Here is a 22,446-nt window from a genome sequence, read left to right as displayed (position 1 = left end):
AAATATTTTAAAATAAAGATAAAATAATATTTAATCATATAATAACATATTATCGTTTGTACTAAAGTTTGTATTTATTACTTTGCTTATAGTTTTATTATAAATTAATTCTAATTAGTACATTATGAGAACGCGCGGTAAAAAGGAGCACGTTATAACTAAGCAAAATATTTGATTATTTTTTTGGTGGAAAATAAGAAAGGTTAGTCATTGTTTGATACCATAACAATATCTATGGATCAACTACTAATTTCATTCTAGTTATTCAATAGTATCGAGTCTTCGGTGTCAGTTGTGTAAACTCAAGCTAAAATGGAATACCTTATAATTAAACGAATCATTGGACTGCACTTTTTAAAGTGAAGGTTCAAGGGTAAATTGAAGATGATGGTATGAAATATAAAGAGATAATTAGAGATATGATTTTGAGAACATTTTGGACCACATTATAAAGTATAATTATCTTTATGCCTGAGAAATAATTTTTTGTGGTCCTCTATAGACTTAGCAATTTAGTGCTCCTTTCAAGATATGTATACAAGCTCCTTTTCTTTTCCTTTTTTTTAAAAGGAGGGGTTCATTTCAAGCATGGATGAGGATTAAAGTTCTAAAATTTTGCAAATTGAACAAATTGCAAATACCCATTTTAAGAAAGTAATCAATATATGTAAGATAGAAAGTGTTTTCTAAAATCATTTTCAAAAAACACCCACAATTGAGATTTGAATTTGGGTTCAAGTGGCAAGGAAGACAAAAGAATCTCTCTTCTTTAAAATTCCTTGGCAACCCTTAATGGTAATTAAGTTGGCAACCAAAAGACTATTTCCCACCCAAGGTTTGTTGAAAAGACAAGTTACGAACTTCAAGTTTCAAATATTTAAATTTTTACCCATCATTCACTTCTATTTGTGAATTATGTTCAGTGAAAGGGTAATAAGGTCATTTTATATAAAATTTTCCATTCTAAAATGATGTATGTTTGAGTGTGAGCTATAATTTCTTTGAAAATGTTATGGGTGTTGATACAAATTTTAGGTTGTATTAAAAACTTAAAAAGTTTAGCAATGTTTTTGAAAAATTTTAATATGTTATTAATTTAAAAAATGATAGCTACATTTTAAAAAAAATGACAAAACACAATATTTTAAGTTTAATTAAAATTTTGATATTTTTAAAAATCTAAGTGATAAAATTTTAAATTAATAAAAATATATTGATAATTTTATATTTATATTAAGTGGTAATGACAATTTTATATTTTTTTAAAAGATAAAAAAATTATTTTCAAGGAAACCAAAAAAAATTTATTAATAAAAGTAAATGATATTTAGGATTTTGATTTTTTCTAATTTAAAAAATTGAACTAATCATTTCATCAAGCTTTAGGTAGGATTTGGGCCTAACTTGTTTGGGAAGTTCAATGCAACACAAGCTTTAAGATTGGGCTGAGCCCATATCCTATTTGATCAAGAATCCTAATGAAGGAAGTGTGTTTGCCTTGATTGGTGCTACAACTCATCATTCTCCATGTGTTGCAAATTCAATCTAAATGAGCAACTATATTTTGAAACACAATTTAAATGTGCTTAAAAAAAAAAAAACCCATATGCTAGACATGTGAATAATGTCAGATAAGAACTTTTTTTTCTTTTTACAATCATAGTATGCTAATTTATTTATTTGGTGGATAAGTTTTTTAAATTGGGTTCTTGTGAATTTCTTTAACCCAATTGGGCACACTTGAATTGTTTACACAATTGACTTGGTTATGACTTGAAAAGGTTGGGAAAAGCACAAAGTTACTTTTTCAATTTTTTTAATTTAATTTAATTTATTCATTAAAAACTATAATAATATATGAGTCGACGATTTTGAAGTAAGAAAAAATATATAATTATATCACTCTATTATATATTATTACGCCAATTTGTATGAGTAAATTAATAAAAACTATTTGTACATATAGTTTTAGCGTTAGGATTATTTTGCCTTGCATAAAATTTTCAAGAAGAATTGAATTTTAGATATTACACCCAATTTTTATGTCAAAAGATTTCCATCCCACACAAAGGCTTACAAAATATAGCTTCATGTGAGGAATAATCAAACTCTTATTGACTCAAATATTGAAAAGTTCTAAAAATCTTCAAGAACGTCAATGGAAAACTTTATTTTGAAAGTTCTTTTTGTCTTGATCAGGTTCTTACCACCATGTTTCATATGACAGAGTTGTTAGTAGAGACACAATCTTAATCTTTTAACCTATACATGTAACTTTAATCACAACAAGGTGTAAGCCTGCTTGACCAACACATAATTTTGAATACTTTGGATTGTATTGGATATCAATTTATTAAGAGTAGATCTGAGTCGAACTAATATAACGTTATACTTGCATAAGTTAAACTTAAATTCATGTAACCCTAATTTGAGTTGAGTGAGTCTTCATAAAGTCGTTGATAAATTCATCTTCTCAAATAACTATTCACCTTTTGAAATGACTTTTCAATTTCTTTAATAACTTTTTTTTATGATTTTTTTAAATTTTATTTTTGGCAACCTTTTTCTTTTAATGTTTTTCAACAACTTGTCACCAACTTAAATTGATTTTTTTATAATTGGAGAACCTTACCTGATATTGTTGAATAAATATATCTTATAATATAGTAGTGATTAGACCTACAATGACTGTATCAGGTTATTCAGGGTTTTGTCTTTTTGTAACATTTATTATTCAATTTCAAATTAATCAATCTAAGTTTTTTACATAAGAGGAATATCATACTAGTCAAATCTTGATCTTTCGTGAAGAGATTTCTTCGCTTAATTACTAAAACTAACTTTCTGGGATCAAATTGAATTTTATTGATTTGAATTAAATTCAATTCAACCCTTTTTTTAAGGCTTTGGAGAGGAGGAAGTATGGTATCAGAAAATGAAATGAGGCAAACATTACAATTTACAAGCAGAGTAGCACATGTCAATGTTATAATTAGGGTTGTGAATGGTCATGGATGCAATAAGTAATTTGGTGACATTTATTTCTCAAGTCTTCACAAAGCATTCATTCAAATTCAATCATCCAAGAGAGAGAAAGATAGAAATCAGATATGAGAAAGAGAGATTTGATCTTCAAAGCATGCTTTATATTAGATTAGATTAGATTGCCAATCTCTCTCTCTCTTTGCTGCTAATTGGGATTTCCATATTTCTTGATTTGACCCTGAATCAGAACATTATAATATATCTTTTGTGTGCTGCTGCTACTACCCATTTCCCTCTTACAAAAAGTCCCAAAAATCGCCTGCAAAAGCCATTAATAAGTTGTGATCAGAAGGGGTAACTTGAACCAGAAAAATTACCTACCTATCTCTCAAGTTTCAGCTTTCTAATCATGTCTCCATGGTCACATTCAGACACAGTTTAGAGATGATTTGGTATCGATACATACTTTATATTAATATTTAGAGATGTTTAAATGATATAATATATGTTATTTTACGATAGTAAGTAAACAATTTTCGGAATTCGGCTACAATTTTACAAGATTTAACTTGCTTCAAGTTAACTCCTTTCAAGCATAATTAGGGGAGAAAATTATGGGTAAAGCAAAACATTAGAGATCCATTTAGGGTTTTAATCAATCTTTGTTACATGCTTATACAAATTAATGTGTCATATGAAGCCAATAACCTCTCACAGGCAAACATTCCAAACTTAGAAATTGGATGAAATTGAAGATGGAAGCAAATCATAATTAGAAATGCAACTTAAAAAGCTTTCAATCACCACCCAATTGACATTTCACCACCTACCAATACCATCAAATCAATTATTGAACACATTTTATACTCGATTTAAACTCATAAATTTGAATTGAGCTAGATCGGATCTAGTAAATTATTGATAAATCATCGATAGATTTATTTTCTCTAATAATTTTTATTTCTATGATAATTCTTTTTTTTCTTCTTCATCTTCAATAACTCTTTTTCTTCTTCTATGATGTTTTTAACAATTTTTTTGCCAATTCGAGAGAGTTAGAACTTAATTTTTTAGATTTTGAACCAATCTTGGGTCAATCCTGTATTCTGACTTGACTCAAATCAACCCTTTTTCACATTAATAGAAGATAATCACACAATTGCAAGGTTATCATCCCATATGATTTTCCTTCAAGCTCGTATACTCAAAATATCTTATTCATGCCTATGGATATTGTATACATTTGAATCATTTATCTAATGGCGGTTTCACTTTTTTTTTTTTACCTTTTTTTTTTACTAGCAAGAAATTCTTTTTTGAAGATTTTTTTTTTTTTACCTCTAGTCAAGAGATGTCTTTTTATCCGAATTGTGATTACATCCATCACATCAAAAAAAATAAAATCTCACCAGCTATATCAACAGTGCCCATGCCCTCTTTGTTCCCACTTTGATGAAGCTGGTTGCAGGGGGGAAGACTGAGGGAAAAGCCAGCTAGCCCATGCTTTGGCAGTAGAGCCAAAAAGATGATGATGCCTCAACAGAAACAAGATTACTGACTTCATCAATGACCAAAAACCAAAACAAACCCACATCAAGGAGGTTGAAGACAACAAGACACTCAACATTAAAGGACTCCAATCGTCATCTGCATCACCATCGTCATCTTCATTATAATAATAATCCTGAACTGAAACTGCTTTCCTTCAAAGGAAAGTCATGGATAAACCAGAAAAGAAATAACTCCAATATAATAATAATTTAATATTAAGGTTAAACTAATTAACAAGATTAGAGGTTTTTATCCCTTAATCGTCAAGCTAAAATTTGAGGGGTTTAGAGTTAAGTTTATGCATTATCCACAAAAACCAAAGGGTTTAACTTTAACCCTAACTGAAAAGAAAGAATGGTCTTTTACACTTTTGAAGAATAAAATAAAATAAAGCTATGAATAAGATTCTACATTTAGAGCTTAGGTTATCTTTTAACCATTGAAATCTGAACGAGGAAGAAGAGGAAGAAGAAGAAGAAGAAGAATGAACAATTCCCTTTGAAACAAGCTCTCCCATGTTAATATTGATCATCATCATCATTGAATGAAAACTAAAAACAAAATGAGAAAGAAAAGAGAAGAGAAGAGAGAATAATTAAAAGATAGAAGAAAAAAAGACGAAAATAAAACAGCTAAGTGATAAACCAAAGTCCTTACTCTATCATCTAACACTTATTTTTCCCATCAAAACATTGCTCAAGATGAAGAAGATGACCCATTGGCCCTGGCACCACCGCCGCCGCCGCCAACGCCGCCGCCACTGGCAACATGTGCAATGTTTTCACTTTTAATATAAACATTATTGTTTTCTGTAGTAGTGGTTGTCGCAATATTATTCTCGTCTCCTTCTTCACCACCACCATTGTTGCCATTTCTTTCAAGATTGATTTTTTCTCCTCCAAGATTTTCCTTTTTCAGAAAAGTGTTCTTGTTATTGTGCATCCACACCTTCAACACAGTTCTATCGATTCCAACGTCGTTACAAAATGTCTGCACCATTTCATCATCTCTTTTTTGCATTTTCCAACCCACACTCTCTGCAAACTCGAACATTCTCTCCTTCTGGCTCTGACTGAACTTTGTTCTAAACCTTTTCCTCGAACTCGCCCCGACATTTCCCACATTAGTCATCACATTTTCGTGCCCTCTCAGGTTCCCTGATAGAGCAAGCAGCATCTGAGGGGCTGAAGGGTAGTAAGACGACGAGATCGGCGGCGGGGAGGAAGAACTGGGGCTTCTCTGCGGCGGATGAAGAGCTTGGGAAGACGGTGGCGGAGAAGGATGGTGACGGTGGAGAGGCTGGTACTCAATTGTGGCAGTTGTGATTGTATTAGGATTAGCAATTCCGTGGGGGGTCGCGACGGCAAACGACGACGGGTCATCTGGCTCCCGACGGTGGAAGTTACGGTGACAGCCACACGCGGCACATTTAAGGGAGGTGGGGTCGGTTGACGTGGCAGTCGGAGAAGGCATGAACTCTCCACACCCGTCTAAAGCATGCCCACCTAAGCTGGCCGCATGATTCTTTAGACATTCTTTGTAAGTAATAACAATAGGCTGATGATGATGATGATGATGACCGCCGCCGCCGTGGTGGTGGTGATGATGATGATGAAGACCCTGGTGGCGCTTCAACACCCCGTTGGTAAAACTCAAATGCTTCGCTGGAAGGACCTTCGTGGCCGCCGCCGTTTCAGTACTCTCAGTTTCAGGAGACTTGGTAGCAGCTGGGGTTATGTCCATAGCTCAAACATTAATCCAATTCCAAAAATTCAAAAAACCCAAAACAGAGAAAAAAAAAAAAAGCAATTTCCGAAAAGAAGTCAAATTAGGGTTGACTGTTGAAGAAAGATTGAAACTTTGTGTTTTTTTCAAGGCGACGAAGGAAGAAGAAGAAAGAACAAGAAGATGAGACTGTTGATAATAAAAATCTTGAGCTTTGTGGTGGTGGTGCTTCTTAATCACTTGTTGATTTTTAACCCTGGTTAATTTTTAACCCTAAGTGGGGTTAGATGTTGTGTAATAAATATTTTACTATTTTTCAATTTTATTTATTTATTTTGATTATTTGAGAGATTAAAAGGAGCGAGTTGACTCAGGAAAACTTATGAGTGGTGACCGGTGGAATCGCCTGCAAATTCTGTCAACTTGTCTGCAACCCATCTTAATTTGTCAAGTTGGTGGTGTAATGTAAGAGGCTGGACCGCTTTGACAGTAAACCTTATTCATATTTTGATTCTGCCTGCCAACCCATTTTTTCTTATGACTAATTTGCCCTCCATGTTTCTTAGCATTAAGAGTAGAAACTGGTCCTTTACTTGTCTCTTTAAGACATCTCAAGAGTGAATTCTCAATCTCTCGGTACTAACATCATCGTCTACACACATTCATCATCGTAATTTTGTATCTTAAATTAATTAGGTTTTTTATCTTCTCTGTCTTAAGACTTTCAATACATATTTGACATCCATCAAATATAAATAAATTTAATTCGAACGAAACTTAAATAAGAGTTATTTCAACTTAAATTTAAAAATTTTTATTGTAAAATTAAGTTTTGCTTATTTAATTGATAAATAATATCTTTAAAAAAATCATCATAAAAAAAATTATTTAAATATAAAAAAATCATAAGAGAATAAAAAAAAATAATTAATGAGACGAACTTTGGTGCAACGATGTGACTAGACAAAAGAGTTTGTTTTATTAGTAAAATTGAAAATTTATCTTAAAAATAAATTACTTAAAAGATTATTAAGTATAAATGAGATAAAATTTAGTATGAATAAATAATTATTATGTTTAATTAGAGGATATAAAAGAATATTTATAAATTATTTTACTTAAATATGTTTGAGTATAATTATTTTCAAATATTTTTTATATTACTTATTATATTAATTAAAAATTAAAATATTTTTATCCTAAAAAATTAATAAATAAGAAAATAACTATAATAAAATTAAAATTACCTTAAAAATCTTTTAATCCCTAAAATGAATTTGACAATTAAATTACTACTTATATTATTTATCATATTTCTATTAATAATAAAAAATTATCATAAATTTATATTATTGATAAATTAAATAAAATAATTTAAATAATAAAAAATAAATTAATAGAATAATTTTTATTAACTGACAATCAAATGACCCCTTAAGGTATTTTTGTCAGATTGGGAGAATTTTCGGCCAGGCTTTATGCAACCCGACTGACCCGGATTGCGGGTCCGATCTCTCCACCCAGATTTGGAATTTAGTGCATGAAAAACGAGATTTGGGTACGATAATCATATAATAATCATGATTATCAGGTTAAAGACATTCATTATTGAGTGACACGTGTTAACCTTTCCACGTGGCGACTCGCCTCTTTTATTCTTTACATTTGTAAGTTGCCGCGCAGTGGGCTTGATCTCAGCCACTACACATTGCATGATTGGAAAAAAAAGCTAAGGATTTTCTAAGCTACAACAGTTTGTATGATATTATCTAGCTTCTTATTTTCTCTTTTTTTTTTTAAACAAGTAAATTATTAAAAAAAAACTATAGTTCTTTAAAATTATATTTTTTTGGTTACAAAAATTAAGGGATAAAAATTCAAATTGAAAACTTTTACCTATATTTTTATTTATACTTATTTCATAAATATTGAATAATAAAAATAATATTAAATTTAAATTCAATCTGAGTTAAATTTAATTTAAAATCAAGTTATTTAAATCTTAAAATTTATAAGATGAATTTATTTAATTTAAACTTGGTTTGATTTAAAAAATTTGAGACTTAAGCTTAATTGAAAAAAACTTGATTTTAAATTTATTTAAAATAAATTTAAATTCAATTTATTTATAAAAATTATAATAATTTTTTGTTTGATGTTGATTATTCGACTTCCAAAATGAGGAGGGCACTGAATTTGGACGGTGATTAAAGTGCTATCAACCAATGAAAATATTTGATAATCAGAGATTACGGTGATGACCTCAGCAATCTAATCATACGGTAGCTAAGGTTCCATCACCGAATTTTGTGTGGATAAAATCATGGCCGTTGCATTGAAACTCACAAAAACAATCTATTGTTTATTTATTTATTTTAATTTTTTTTTCAAGAAAAATAGCTCAGATAAGCCGATGAGGTGGTTTGTGTGGAAGTGCTTTATCCCACAAATTTAAGAATTCGGTGGCATTGGAAATGCGCTTAAATTTATAATAATTAGTTTGCATTCGAATTTTTTCAAATAAGGTGAGGGGGTAAAAATGTTATTGAAACATCGTATCTAATGTTTGAAGAATATGGAGCTAAAAAATTAGGAGATACATTTATAGGGGTAAAAATGTCAAGTCTAGAAGGTGAGGGGGTAACTAGAAAATTGAATTTACGAATGTTATATAAAAATTTCACTTACAAAAAGTTTTAGTGTGTGCTTTCACTACTATTTATAAGAGTTAGGAGTCTTTGAATTCTTTAACTCTAAGTTTGAGATTTGAAAATCTAAACCAACTATTTTACCTTCATACAATAATAAGACCCTTTGAATTTCAGCTTAGCTTGCTGGTAAGTTGTTGTTGATTTGGGTCCCAAGTAACAGCAGCTAGTGAGTTGAGGAGGCCATGGCAGTGTGCATTATGAGGCATTGGTACAAGGACATAGCACCACACTCACACATACATGAGACTTGCCAAATCTCAGAGACAAAGGTCACTTTATGACAATTGCTTCCGTACCCTCTTCACCTTTTTCATCAATTTTCTTCGTTTTGCACCTTCAAATTTAATTTTATATTCGTCCTTGATAAATTGTCTTGGGTTTGAATATATATTCATTTTAAATAAATTAAATTAAATTAAAATTTTAACTGGACAACTTAGCTCAAATTTAAGGGTTTGCATTATTGTCGTTAAAACTAAATCTGAGCTAAGTTAGCTCGACTTAACTCAATATTCAACTCAAGTAAAAATGATAAGAATCTAATAAACTATTAAAATTTTGTTGAAATACATATTTTCTTTTACGACTATTTCTTTTTCTCTAACTTTTTTTCTGATCTCTCTTCTTTTTCATCTTCAATAACTTTTTTTCTTCCTTTTTGGTTTTTTCTGACAATCATTAAATGTCTCATTGACAACAAACCGAGCTTGAGATAGCCCATGTACAAACTTTACTCTAATCCATCCCTAGTCATTGCACCAAAGCTCTTCTTCTTTGTCCAACAATTGTTCTTCTTTTTCTTCTTCTTTTTAGAGTTATTATTCATCATTCGAATTATCTCAAACTTGAACTTGACTTAATAATTTCATAGTCAATCCAAGATTAAGCTAACTCTTGTTTAAATTTAGTTTAACTAAAATTCACTTTTGACAATATCAATCACTTGAAAGATATTATAAGAAATTGTTACTTTTGCTACAAGCTACAACTTAGATTCGAGAAATTTCAACTTAAGAAAATGATCTGATAATCAACCTAATAATTTTTTCCCTAAACCCTAACAATACCGACATAGAAGAAGTTGTTGAAAAACAATCAAACAGCAAGATTTTGAGATGGTATACCAATCAATCAAAACAGTTGTACATGGACAAATAATATTACTATCCATCTCGTGATGTAAGTAGTAGGACCCTTTTATGGATATGGCATGTAGACTTCAAGCATGGAGGAATAGCATGCCATAAGATTGAAGCCGTGACAAAAGCGATTTGGCAATTCTACTAAGAATTTTCTATATTTATTAGGCCAAAAGACTGTTCCCACGCAAGGTTAGAGGTAATCCCAACTTATGCCCTCAAATTTTAAAAAACTCAAAATTCTACTCATAAACAAAATTCTATTAAAAATCTTAGTTAAAGTTAATAACAAAACCGTTATTTAACAAAAAAAATTTAAAAACTAAAGTTTTATTACATCTTCCCCTTAGTTTAAAAATTTAACAATTTTTTCTCATCTAAAATTTGAAAGAGCTCTCTTCTCAAGCAATAACTATAGTTTCTGGCTAACAGACAGCGAACGTTATAATTTTCCTCTCCTGTCAATCTATTTGTGTCATCGTCCTTTTTTGTCGAACAAAGATGGATTCGTTTTTGTTCAACGAGAGGATGAAGAAAAATCGTCTAGAGCTAGACAAAGAACGTTTTTCGTCCGACCATTGTCTAGACAGACGAAGACAAATTTGCCTTTGTCCAACGAAAATGGTTGGCGACGCAGGCAAATCAATGGGAGAGGAAGATTATAACATCTATTGTCTATCAACCAAAACTGTGGTTATCACTAGAGAAGGGAAAAAAAAAACCCTAGGGGTGAGATAGTCACTTTTTAAACTTTATATAGAGAAAATATTAGTTTTATAAATTAAGAGAGAGAAAATGTGATGAAATTTTAGATTTTTTAATAGTTTTAGTTAAATAACATTTTACTCTTAACTTTAATAATGAATTTTAACAAAAAGATAAATATTTAAATTTTTGAAAGTTAATAGGTATGACTTTGAATTTTCGTCAAACATGGGCTGGGAATAAGTCTTATGGCCTATTTATTATGAGCTTGACTTTGTTTTCCATTTAAGAGCTTCTTTAAATTATGGAATATTCTATGGACAATTTGTTAATAAAAAGTTTCGTGCCCCACTTTAGGATATGGATGTCCACTTAGGATTATATTCGATTCAAACTAAACAACAGAAATTTGGTTCGTTTTATAAAAATGAGCGTAACTATTAGTTTGATTTCAAGTCATTTGATCTAAATTCAAATTCGAAATCCAATAATTTGAATTAAATTTAACTCTAGGTCATCAATGTATAAATTTCATAATACATGTGTTTTTCTACAATTGGAAAACATATGATTACATTAAGTACTTAATTACATAATAATATATTATTTAAATATTAAAAATCAAATGTACATAATTTTATTAATAAAAAAATACAGTTTGAAATCAATTCAAAATCTACAAATTAAGACTCGAATTTAACTAAAAAATAATTTTAACATAAATTTAATTTAAAATAACTCAAATTCAAACACAGCTCGTTCAATCTGAAACTTAATGAAATCCAACCCCAACTAGATTGAAAAATCTTAAAAACAAAAAATAAAATAAACTAGGTGCTGGCAGTCGAAAATTAGGTAAAAAATAGTCATCATATTTATTTTTTATAATTTAAAGTTTGCTAAATCGTTCCGCATGCTAACACTTGAATTTAGGGGATATAAAATATCTCCTTGAGGTTTTAGAAAAGTAACAAATACACCCCAAGAGTTTCGGATAGGAAAATTGCATCTATAAAATTTTGATTACTTGATCATAATACCCCTTATCTTATTACAAAACCTAAATTTTATTAAATTCGGTATTAAAATTAAATAAAATAAAACGAGAATTGAAGTACACTACATTAAAAAAACACAATAATGTAAACAATTAGACAAAATGTATTATAATCTTTATATCATAAAGTCAATGAATATATTTATTAGAGCTATGCTCTAAACGTGTATAGATGATGAGTATTAATAAATATAAACAAATTAACATGTTATTATCTAATTTAAATATTTAATTATTTATTTTATTTATAATTTAAAATAAGTTAATCACATGGTAATCATGGTAATTGAATCGCATATCGTGTTATGTATCGAAAATTTAATTTTTTGAATTGTGTATCAAACAATGTATCATAAAATATATTTTTTAAATAATAATAAAAAATAATAACGAGGTTTAATTATCATATCATCATTTTAAAAAAAAAAAATCACAAACATCCCCTATGAGTCTAAAACTCTTTAGATATACCCTTGTAATATCACCACATCTTTAAAAATATGTATTGATCTGTATTAATAATATGTATCATATCGTACTAATTTTTAATACAGCGTATGATATATATATATTTTCATCATTATCATATCTTAAAGTATCAAATATTAATAACCATGCCAAATTATTTGGAAAAAAAAATTAAAAATTAAAAAAAAAAAACGTTTATTCTTAATTAGGAGATTTTCTTTTTGAAAATGTTGCTAACCCACATTTTGACTATTTTGATTTAGCTGCCTAACACCCCCCTAATTAACAACTAACAATAATTCTTCTTCAAATTCAAAGTGAAATTGATCTTTATTTGGAGCTTGACAATCATAATTTATTTGATTTTTGGCTTTATTTTTGCAATATTCAACATAAGGTTAGGAGCAATAATAATTATAGCCTAAGATTAGTTTCTTTTTGAAAATTTGTTGGCCAACATTAATGTGAATAACATGAAATTAATTGTCCAAGCACATGACATGAGTCTATTATTACATGGACAAATAATGTATATTCAGAGACAAAAATAAATTAATGTATCATTATATGATTGAGTGATTTAATTATTTATTTTTATCTTTAGTTTAAGATCATTCAATAATATGATAACACATAAATGTCTATGTTTTATTTACTATCCAACAGTCTAAACTAAAAAATATTGCATATAAAAGCATCGTATATCATTTTAGGAATATAAAGACAAGAGTAATTAAATAGTCTACGAACTTTTAAAATATTTAAAAATAGAACTGTATTGGATTGTGTCTCAAGTAGGCAATATGGGGTATTCAAATTTATCTGGCAACCAAATTGAACAGATATTCAAGCCAAAAACATGAAACAAAAAATAGGTTATCCCAAAAACTAATTCAAAAATATAATAAAATTGATTTTTCAATTTGATTACCAATTTGTCTATCTTTGAAAATCGGTTAAACAAATTGAACCAATTTTCAAAATAGTGAATAGAAAATATAGTGTTGAGCTTGTTTTAAAAAATTAAACGAAAAAATAATAGTGACCCTTTGAAATTCGATTAAAATTCAATTAATCAAAATTCAATTCGATTAATTGATATTTTTGATTTACTTCAAAATCAGTTAAAGTATATACCAATCTGGTTTATGGTTTTTCACAAATAAAAAATTCAATTCAATCAACCATTTTAAACACTCTTTGATCGAGTTATTCATATAAGGATGTTATAAATAGTGTTATAGTCATTTTGTGTGTTATATTGAATGATGATGTGACAAATCACAACAAATACACTAAGTCCCATAAAAAGGTGAATATAACATCCTTACAAATATATCACATCACTTTGAAATGATGAGACTATGATTAAATAACATATGAACTCATAAAATGCTACCTAATATTTCGATTCAAATTCAATTAATCAAAATTCAATTCGGTTAATTGATATTTTTGGTTTAGTTCAAAATCAGTTAAAGTATATACCAATTTGGTTTATGGTTTTTCACGGATAAAAAATTCAATTCGATCAACCGGTTTTAAACACTCTTTGATCGAGTTGTTCATATAAAGATGTTACAAATACTGTTATAGTCACTTTGTGTGTTATATTGAATGATGATGTGACAAATCACAACAAGGACAATAAGTCCCATAAAAAGGCGAATATAACATCCTTACGAATATATCACATTACTTTGAAATGATGAGACTATGATTAAATAACATATGAACTCATAAACTGCTACATAATATTTCTAATAGTTTGAATAAAATTTTAGATAGTCTACATATAAACGATATCTGTTACACATTTTATCATTCAAAAATTAATTCAACTAATATATATTTATAAAACAATTAATCATTTATATGAATCTTTGGGTCCATAAACCTTGTTTAATCCTTAAAATCACCAAAAAGAAAAAAAACAATCAAATTAATAAACATTTAAAGCTTGTCTTTAAGTCTTTTGATCAAGGAAGCAAAACCCTAAATAAAACAAGAAGAGATCTCAAAGATAAAAATTGTGTCATTTCTCAAGGCAAAGATAGAACAACAACCTTGCTTGAAGGGAAGTTAACTGGCTAGACAATGAGACTTTGCAATTCACTCTCTCTTCTTTGATTACAAATGGTACTATCTTTGTGAAGAATGTTATGTCACTTCACATCCACTAATACCCATTGACCCATCTAATCAGGCAGGATTAATTTCAATTAGGGTTCTAAAATTCCTAATCAATTTGAGGTGAAATTACATGCCATAAAAAGAAGTTTTGGTTGGAGTTACTTTGGATTTTAGCCAGTATAAAGATTGCATGCTAGATGTTTCAACAAATTTAGTTATATTTTCAGCACTAGATACTAGGCAATTTCCCTTTATTAGTTCTTATACATATTTTTTGTAAATGAATATTAAATGATAATTCAACCCAAATGTTAATGCCAAATACAAACATGGATACAAATATATCAACGTGTTATCATGTGATTAAATAATTTTGAATTATAAATAAAGTAATATTCGATTAAATAATTTTAACTGCTCATGGGCAGGTGTTTGATATTTCCATAGTTAAAGAATGAAAACTTGAGATTACAGCATACCTTGGGTGGGAAAAAGTCCTTTGGCCTAAATTTAATCCAAACTCAAGCTAACCTCAATCATGACTTAGATAGGATGGAATCCACTACTACCTTGTCTTGGCAAACTTTACAAGAAGGTATGGGCTTCTTATAGTCACCTGCTCAATCTTTTACTCAATATTTAATAATTGCCCTACCACAAGCCTTTATCTAGGTATATTGTAAAATACCCACAAAACTTAATTTAGCATGTGTGATCTAAAATTAATTACCACTTAGGCCAATTAACTATGTCCCACCCAATGTTTGATGAAATGACAAATATTCATTTATAAGTTTTAAAAAGTTAAATTTCCACCCTTTATTAATGTCTATCCGTGAATTCTATATGATTTTCTTTAAAATGACTATTTGACCCTTTAACTGAAATTACAAAACTTCTATTAATACTTAATATAAATGTTAAATTATTAATATATTCTTACTTGATTGAAAAATTATCACTTACACTATTAAAACTATCAAGATTCTAACAAACATTTAAATGTTGCTTTTGTTAACTTCTTTGAGGTGTTACTTAAATTTAAAATTTTCAAAAGCATTTCCAAACATTTTCAAATTAAAAAAAAAAAAACCCTAAAAAATTCATTAACTCCTATAACCTTTTTCAGAAATTACAGTTCCCTTATCAAACATACATCATTTTGAAAAGGAAAAATAGAACAACTAAATCTATGCAAAATTATTTTTTTGCCCTTTCACTTAACAAAATTTATTATCAAAAGTGGATGACGGATGAGAATGCTTTTTGTAACTTAAGGGATGAGAATTTATCATTTCAACAAACCTTGGGTGGAAAGGGTGGGAAATAGTCGTTTGCCCTACAATTTATAACTATGTTGAAAATAAGGTGCATACTGGATTCATTATTAAGTGTGGAAGCCAAAAAAAAAAAAATTGTTATTGTTGACTCATGATCAATGCTAAAATATGCCATTGACAAAGATATAGATCAAGAATTATAGTTTTATGACATGTTGATAAAGTTACCTGTCTAACTTTAATGCATACCCCACTTATAAGAGAAAGAAGATTTTATGTATCTTAATTGCCAATTGACCAAGACCCCCACTCCTCATAAATGACTAATACAACAAATGGTCAAAAGAATTTATTCTTGTCGACTTTTCTAAATGATTTTAACTCTCCCATCCCAACTAATTACAAATGAACTATTAGTTTATGACTCGTGTTAGGTTTTAAAGAGTACTTGGCTTGAACTTATAGAAAACATCCAAACTAATTTAACTGAAATTTATAGTTTGATATGAATAAATCAATCTTGAGCTGAAGGTCAAACTTGATAATTTAACTTGAGATTGACATGTTTATCGATTTGATAACTATTTATCGTACCGATAATATTATTTATTCTATTGACCACCTTCATATGATAATATGTATTAGCTCGAACGAGCTTAACCCAGACATTGTGAATTTGTTTCAAGATCGAGACTACCTTAGAATCAACTTGATTTGAATCGAATCTAACCTTAATTTGTGTCAGGATTTGTAAATCTAGCTGATTGACTAGTTAATCTGATTGACCTCAAACAATTGTTAAGCTCTTTTATGCTAACAATTGGTTCATGGAACAAAAAATTTGTAGTGGATGGAGTGGGGCAATTGGAAGATAGGATATTAATCATACATGTATTCTGTTCTCCATAAATGGGATAATAAGAGTGATGGTCAAGGCAACAACCAGCACAACTTTTGAGCAATAACGCCATGTTTTTTCTCCAAGATGATAGATTACCTAGAGGCCTAATTGGGGTTCCATATTGACCAAGTGGGATTGTTTGTAGAGGTCACTTTAGTGCTTTTAATTGTGTCATGGGCAATGAGAGCAGGATATTGTTCTCCATTTCTTCTAAATCTTATTCCCCTTTGGATTTACTTTGTCTTAAATCTATAATACATAATCCAGGTTCATTCAAATTGATATATATTGTTGTCAGAAGGTTGTCGACAGAGTAAACAATGTAGACAGAGGGGGCAAATCAACTCCAATCCACCCCTAATTGCTTTATTAATTAACAAATTAATGAAATTTTTTAACTTGTTAAGAAAGATATCAACTAACCATGGCTTGTGGACTAAGAAAGAAACAAATTATTGGAGAAATAATTTCAAGTTATGGGGGGATGGATATTGCTTAGAGAAGAGGAGGAAGAGCAGTATTTGTGGGGCAATTATCTGTTTATTGCCATGCCAAATTTCCAAGTACATGATATTTCACCATTAAAACAGTAAGCTACCCAGCTTTAATGAAGCTTTATAGCTTTGATCCATCATTTCCATGGACGATTTTGATTACTTTAGTGGGCAAAGTCATTTTCCTTGCAACGCCAAAATTTTTTCTATTATTTGAAGAGGAACCCACTTGACAGGAACTGAACAACCTCTTTAGAGTTCGACCACCAAACCAATAAACCGTGGGAAGACTAATCCAACAGTCCACTATCACGATCTTATACTTCAATTTAAAGATATAAAATAAAGGTAATGTGTATTCAAGTTCATCTATAAGAGTCTATAGTTAAACTTGGATCTTAATCAACTCTTCTACATGTGGTGGGTTCCTTAACCTAGTTTTGCTCAAGAGGTTGAACAGTAGAAAATATCTAGGGCTTACTTTGCTTGAGCTCAAGCCAAAGCAAAAGATATTGTTTTGAAGCGAAACCAAACAATATGATTACACAATATCCAATGTAGTAACTAGTTTTGTTCGAAATAATGGATTCTAGTCAATCAAACAAATTTGAGAAAGAACTAGAGAACGTATAAAATTAATGCAGTAAACAACTACACTCAAACTAATATAGATAGTAAAACGAAATAACTTGTAATTTATCTTGATTCACCTAAAATAAAATTATATTTAATATAGTCTGATGTCAAAATAAATGTATTAATTAATGAATTGTTACATTATTCATTCAAGGAAATAATATATTTATATATCAACTTTCATATGAAGATTGAATTAAAACAAATCACCCAAATGCTTGTAAACGTTGTACATTGAGATATTGTTTTGAGATAAAAGGAGACAATGTCTATTTAATTGAATGACTAAAAATTTTCTTAACACATTTTTTTTCATTGACCATCCTTATAACTATTGTACCAGATAAATTAATGATTTAATTTTAATATGTAGTTGATGAGTCTCAAACCCAAGTTCTTTGTTTAAAGACTCAACATTTTTGACTACTCAAAATACCTGTAGAGTTTTTAAGGGGTTATTTGGTTATTGTCCGTAAAGATTTCGTCAATTTTAATTTAAATATTAAAAGATTATCAAGGTAATCTTAATTTTATTATAATTATATTTTTATTTATTAATTTTTATGTAAAAATAACTTCATTTTCAATTAATATAAAAAATATTTTAGAATAATTATATTTAAAGGTATTTAAATAAATTAATTTATTAATATTCTTTTATTATTTTTAATCAAACATAATAATTATTTATACTTATTTGTTTTTATTAAATATAATAATTATTTATATTTAATAATTTTTTAAATAATTTATTGTTAATATAATTATTTAATTTTAATAATAAAATATAAACTAAGCCGTACCAAACAATTTTCTTCTCCTGTTCATTATCATTATATTGTAACATAAGCATGAGCTTTGACATGTACATAATTTTATGACCTGTCCAGGATGACCAAGTTTTCCTTTTCTTTGTCTACTGTCACAAGTTACAGTAGCCTCACAGTTCACACAGGCTCCAAAATTTACATGAAAATGTCGATAGTGGGGTCTGCAAAAGTCGCGGACAGAACCAATGGCAACTCTTTTGGGAACTTGGGCCCCATGGAAAACGCTCCCCTTTCTTCTTTGGAGATGGGGCAGGGTCAGGCCGGTTCAAATTTCATGTAGCAGAATACTGTAACTCACAGGTAATGACAAGGTGAAACTGTTTACAATCAGATTTCACGGTCCCTTTACGGTAACTTGAAGCAGAGTGGGCATAAATTCGAAATCTATTAATCTATCAAAATTAAATTATTAATTTATTTGATATGATAAATATAAAACTATTATTAAATTTATGATTGTAAGGTTGCAAGGTTGCTCTTTATAGAAAAAAAAGTTCTGCAAAATAAAAAATTGTAAGGTTGCTGGGTTTCCATGTCCGATGTTGCTTAATTTTAAGGTACACGAAATGTGGTGAAAAAATGAAACAAAAGAAAAAGGAAGAAGATGATGAAAGGAACAATAATGGCTTCTGACAAATCTACCTAATGGCCCTTTAAAATTTGTACAGCTTAATAAATTTGGGTTGGAATGAGATCAAAACTTCTGCCAAAGGACCCACTTGTTCCTTCTGAGAAGAGCAGAAGAATTAGTAAGGGAGATTAAAATTCAGAAATCATGTTTAGATTGATTTAAGTGCTGGAGAAAAAGAAATGTCATGAACAACAGCTAGCAAGCCGGTCGCGGGACGGTGGTTTTGGCTGCAATACTGTGATTGTTCTTGTAATGGCTTAACCACCACCTTAATAATTGGAGGGTTGTAGGGCTCTCTACCCATGTGGTGGGTAATCAGGATCTTTTAAAAGCCTGTTGCGAATGATGAGAAAGAGAGAACGATCTTGAACGCTGTTCACATTTATTTGAAATCAATTACTAATTGAAGGGATGGGTGGATAATGTTCGATTCAAATGAGTTAAGCTTACGTAGGAATACCCCAGTTTGAAATTAAGTTTAGCCAATTTGATTCAAAATTCATTTTTTGGAATGACTTTTTTTATCCTCTTCAACAACAATTCTTCTTTTTTCGTAATTTTTTTTCTTTAATTTTCAATAAATTTTTTTCTTTTTTTTTTTTATGGTTTTACAGTGAATTCTTCGAAAAATTCATCGCATATAATAACCTTAAACAAATTATATACAGAGATATTAGGTATATGTAACATTTCATGCCGTTTAAAGATATTAAAACAATATTGGTTAATACTCTATAAGCTCCTACACTATTAAGAAATATTTAGGATTGCAAATATTAAAAATAGAATCGTGATAGTCTTTTATATCCAAAACGTTAATATTTTAACAATAAATCAAATTATCAAACCAGAATATTACAAATATATATATATTTTTTTATAATCTTGATTATAGATGACAACTTTTCAAATCACCTTTCACCTTTACATCGTATTTACTAAGAAAAATAGTAAATTCTCATCAAACTGGGGTCAATAAGTTATCCATAAATTACTTTGGTTCTAACAAAACAGAGTAGAAAATCGACTTTTGAATCTAGATTTGAATGATAATGGATAAGAGGCAATAGATCCCTTGTAATAGCACAAACATTAAAGATATCCAAACGCTATCTCCTCTCCAAAAAAATTCATCTATGATCACTGTATAAATCATGGAAGTATGCCCACAATTAGTAGGTTGAACAACCCTAAAATTATTTTTTAGTCATTATTTTTCTCTCATTCTCATAAAATAAATAATATTATAACTAATTTTAATCATTAACATCGTAATCTATCTTACACGAAACTCAAAATTACTCATTTCTAATTGATAACAAAAAAAAAAAAAATCAACAAAAGTAAAAGATAAAGAGCTCACGATAATAATCAATAAAAAAGAAAATCGAATTAGAATGTAACAATAAATGTCACATTAATAAGAATGAACACATACAACATTCAATTTAAGAAATTTAATGGTTATGGGCCCAAGTATCTTTAGTCGTGAGAGTGAAGCATTGCCTATTTTGGTATAAACTCTAATGGGTTTAGGCAGAAAACTTAGCCATATTTTTATGAAATGTCACTAGTCTTACATCTACCAATGGGCCATATTTTTATTTTTCATTAAATAAAACTATACGTATCTATTTTGAGTATATAAATAGATATATATTTGATATATATCATCAAATGATTTTAGAGATTTTAAATTAAAATAAAATAATATCTAATTATTTAATAATATTTATTTATTTATATACTCAAAATAAATACACAAAACATTGAGTTTTTCGTTATGTTGAGGGGATAGAATTTTATTTCCTTGGCTTGGAATTCAAAGAGCCTTTCAATTAGCTTCTTGTTTTGTTGGGCCAAAGTCTGACCATTCATTTTTTTTTTTAGGTAGTGGGCTTAAACCCACCCTTTTTAAGCATCTTGGTTGGGCAAAGCTCAAGCTGAAACTACAAGGCTATTTTTGGTGCTAAGATTGCTCTATTGCAAGTATCTAGAGGTGGATTGGATCTGAATTAATTATTTCTCAACTGAGATTTCCTAAATTGATAAATTTTCATTATTTAAGTTTTAGAAAACTAAATTTTCATCTTTATTTATTTTTATTTGTGAATTTTGTTAAATGAAAAGGTAAAAAGGTCACTTTGTATAAATTTTCCTATTTTCTTTTTTTTATGATTTTCTCTTTTTTTTTTTCTTTTAATTTTATTTTCTCCTTATTTTTTTATTTTTTACTTTTCAAAAAGACTTGTGTTTGGGATAAATTATAATTTTTGAATATATTAGGGTGTTAATAAATTTATAGAGTTTTTGGGAATTCAAAAAAAATTTAAAGGTGTTTTTGAATTTTTTTTAAATTTCAAAATGTCTCTCCATTGTCTCAACATAATAGTTACACCAAAATATACATACATACATATATATATATATATATATATATATATATATATATATATATATATATATATATATATATATATATATATATATATATATATATATATATATGTATATAAACTATAATTTACTATTAAATGTATATAAAATAAAAATCAAAAGCAAATCAAAAAGAGAAAAGAAAAAGGTGAAAAAATAAATAAACAAACAAGTGGGGCCTAATTTATTCTTAGTTATCCAAAAATATGCTGTGGGCATGCATGAAAGAAGATCCTAATGGAACTCTCCAATCTAGTTTCCCATGTGGGCTCACATGCAAGAACATGAACATTACTGATTTTATCTTTCTTAACTTGTCACAAATTTTACAAATCCCCTACAATTCACACTTCACCACTCAATATTATTTGTTCAAACTAGATTCGGTTTAAGCAAACACAATCAAGGCCTAATTCTAAAATCAATTGAAAAACAATTTAACTTTGAGTTTGAATTGAACTTGTTTGAACTTAAATGTTTAAATCGGTTCAAACTCAAACTCATTTTACAAAAACATTCATAATTTTTAACTTGAATTTGAATTCAAATCGAATTTAACCTTAGTATCCGTCAGTAAAACATTTTTGTTGGTGATCTTGAAGATATTTATTGTGTAATAAATTTTTTCCAAGATGATAATTTGGGTAGTTGGCTCTAATAGTTGTGTAATTAATTTGGTCATGGCATGTGAACATTTTAATTATGGGCACATAGATTTGCTCCAACTAACCATATATCTCTTTATTTATATTTCCCACCTAATA

General features: G+C 28.7%; 1 protein-coding gene across 4 annotated transcripts; it reads right to left on the bottom strand.

Annotated features, from left to right (window-relative positions):
* Positions 1 to 3,015: 3,015 nt before the first annotated feature.
* Positions 3,016 to 6,473, bottom strand: LOC123198256 (zinc-finger homeodomain protein 9-like). 4 transcript variants are annotated; one of them, XR_006497990.1, is made up of 3 exons: positions 5,194 to 6,473; positions 4,395 to 4,650; positions 3,016 to 3,304 (listed from the first exon to the last, which is right to left on the bottom strand). XR_006497990.1 is itself a non-coding variant. In XM_044612932.1 (2 exons), the coding sequence occupies exon 1, from the start codon at positions 6,277 to 6,279 to the stop codon at positions 5,233 to 5,235; it is 1,047 nt and encodes a 348-aa protein (XP_044468867.1). In that variant the 5' UTR covers positions 6,280 to 6,473; the 3' UTR covers positions 4,169 to 4,632; positions 5,194 to 5,232. The 4 variants fall into 4 exon arrangements, 2 of the variants coding, with proteins under 2 accessions (XP_044468867.1, XP_044468868.1); XR_006497989.1 differs by having other exon boundaries at positions 4,395 to 4,632; XM_044612932.1 differs by lacking the exon at positions 3,016 to 3,304 and having other exon boundaries at positions 4,169 to 4,632.
* Between the last annotated feature and the right edge of the window lie 15,973 nt (positions 6,474 to 22,446).

This window comes from Mangifera indica, chromosome 15 (genome assembly GCF_011075055.1).
Source record: "Mangifera indica cultivar Alphonso chromosome 15, CATAS_Mindica_2.1, whole genome shotgun sequence".
Lineage (NCBI taxonomy): Eukaryota > Viridiplantae > Streptophyta > Magnoliopsida > Sapindales > Anacardiaceae > Mangifera > Mangifera indica.
Note: the sequence above shows the minus strand (reverse complement) of the source record. Positions and strands in the feature narration are given on the sequence as shown.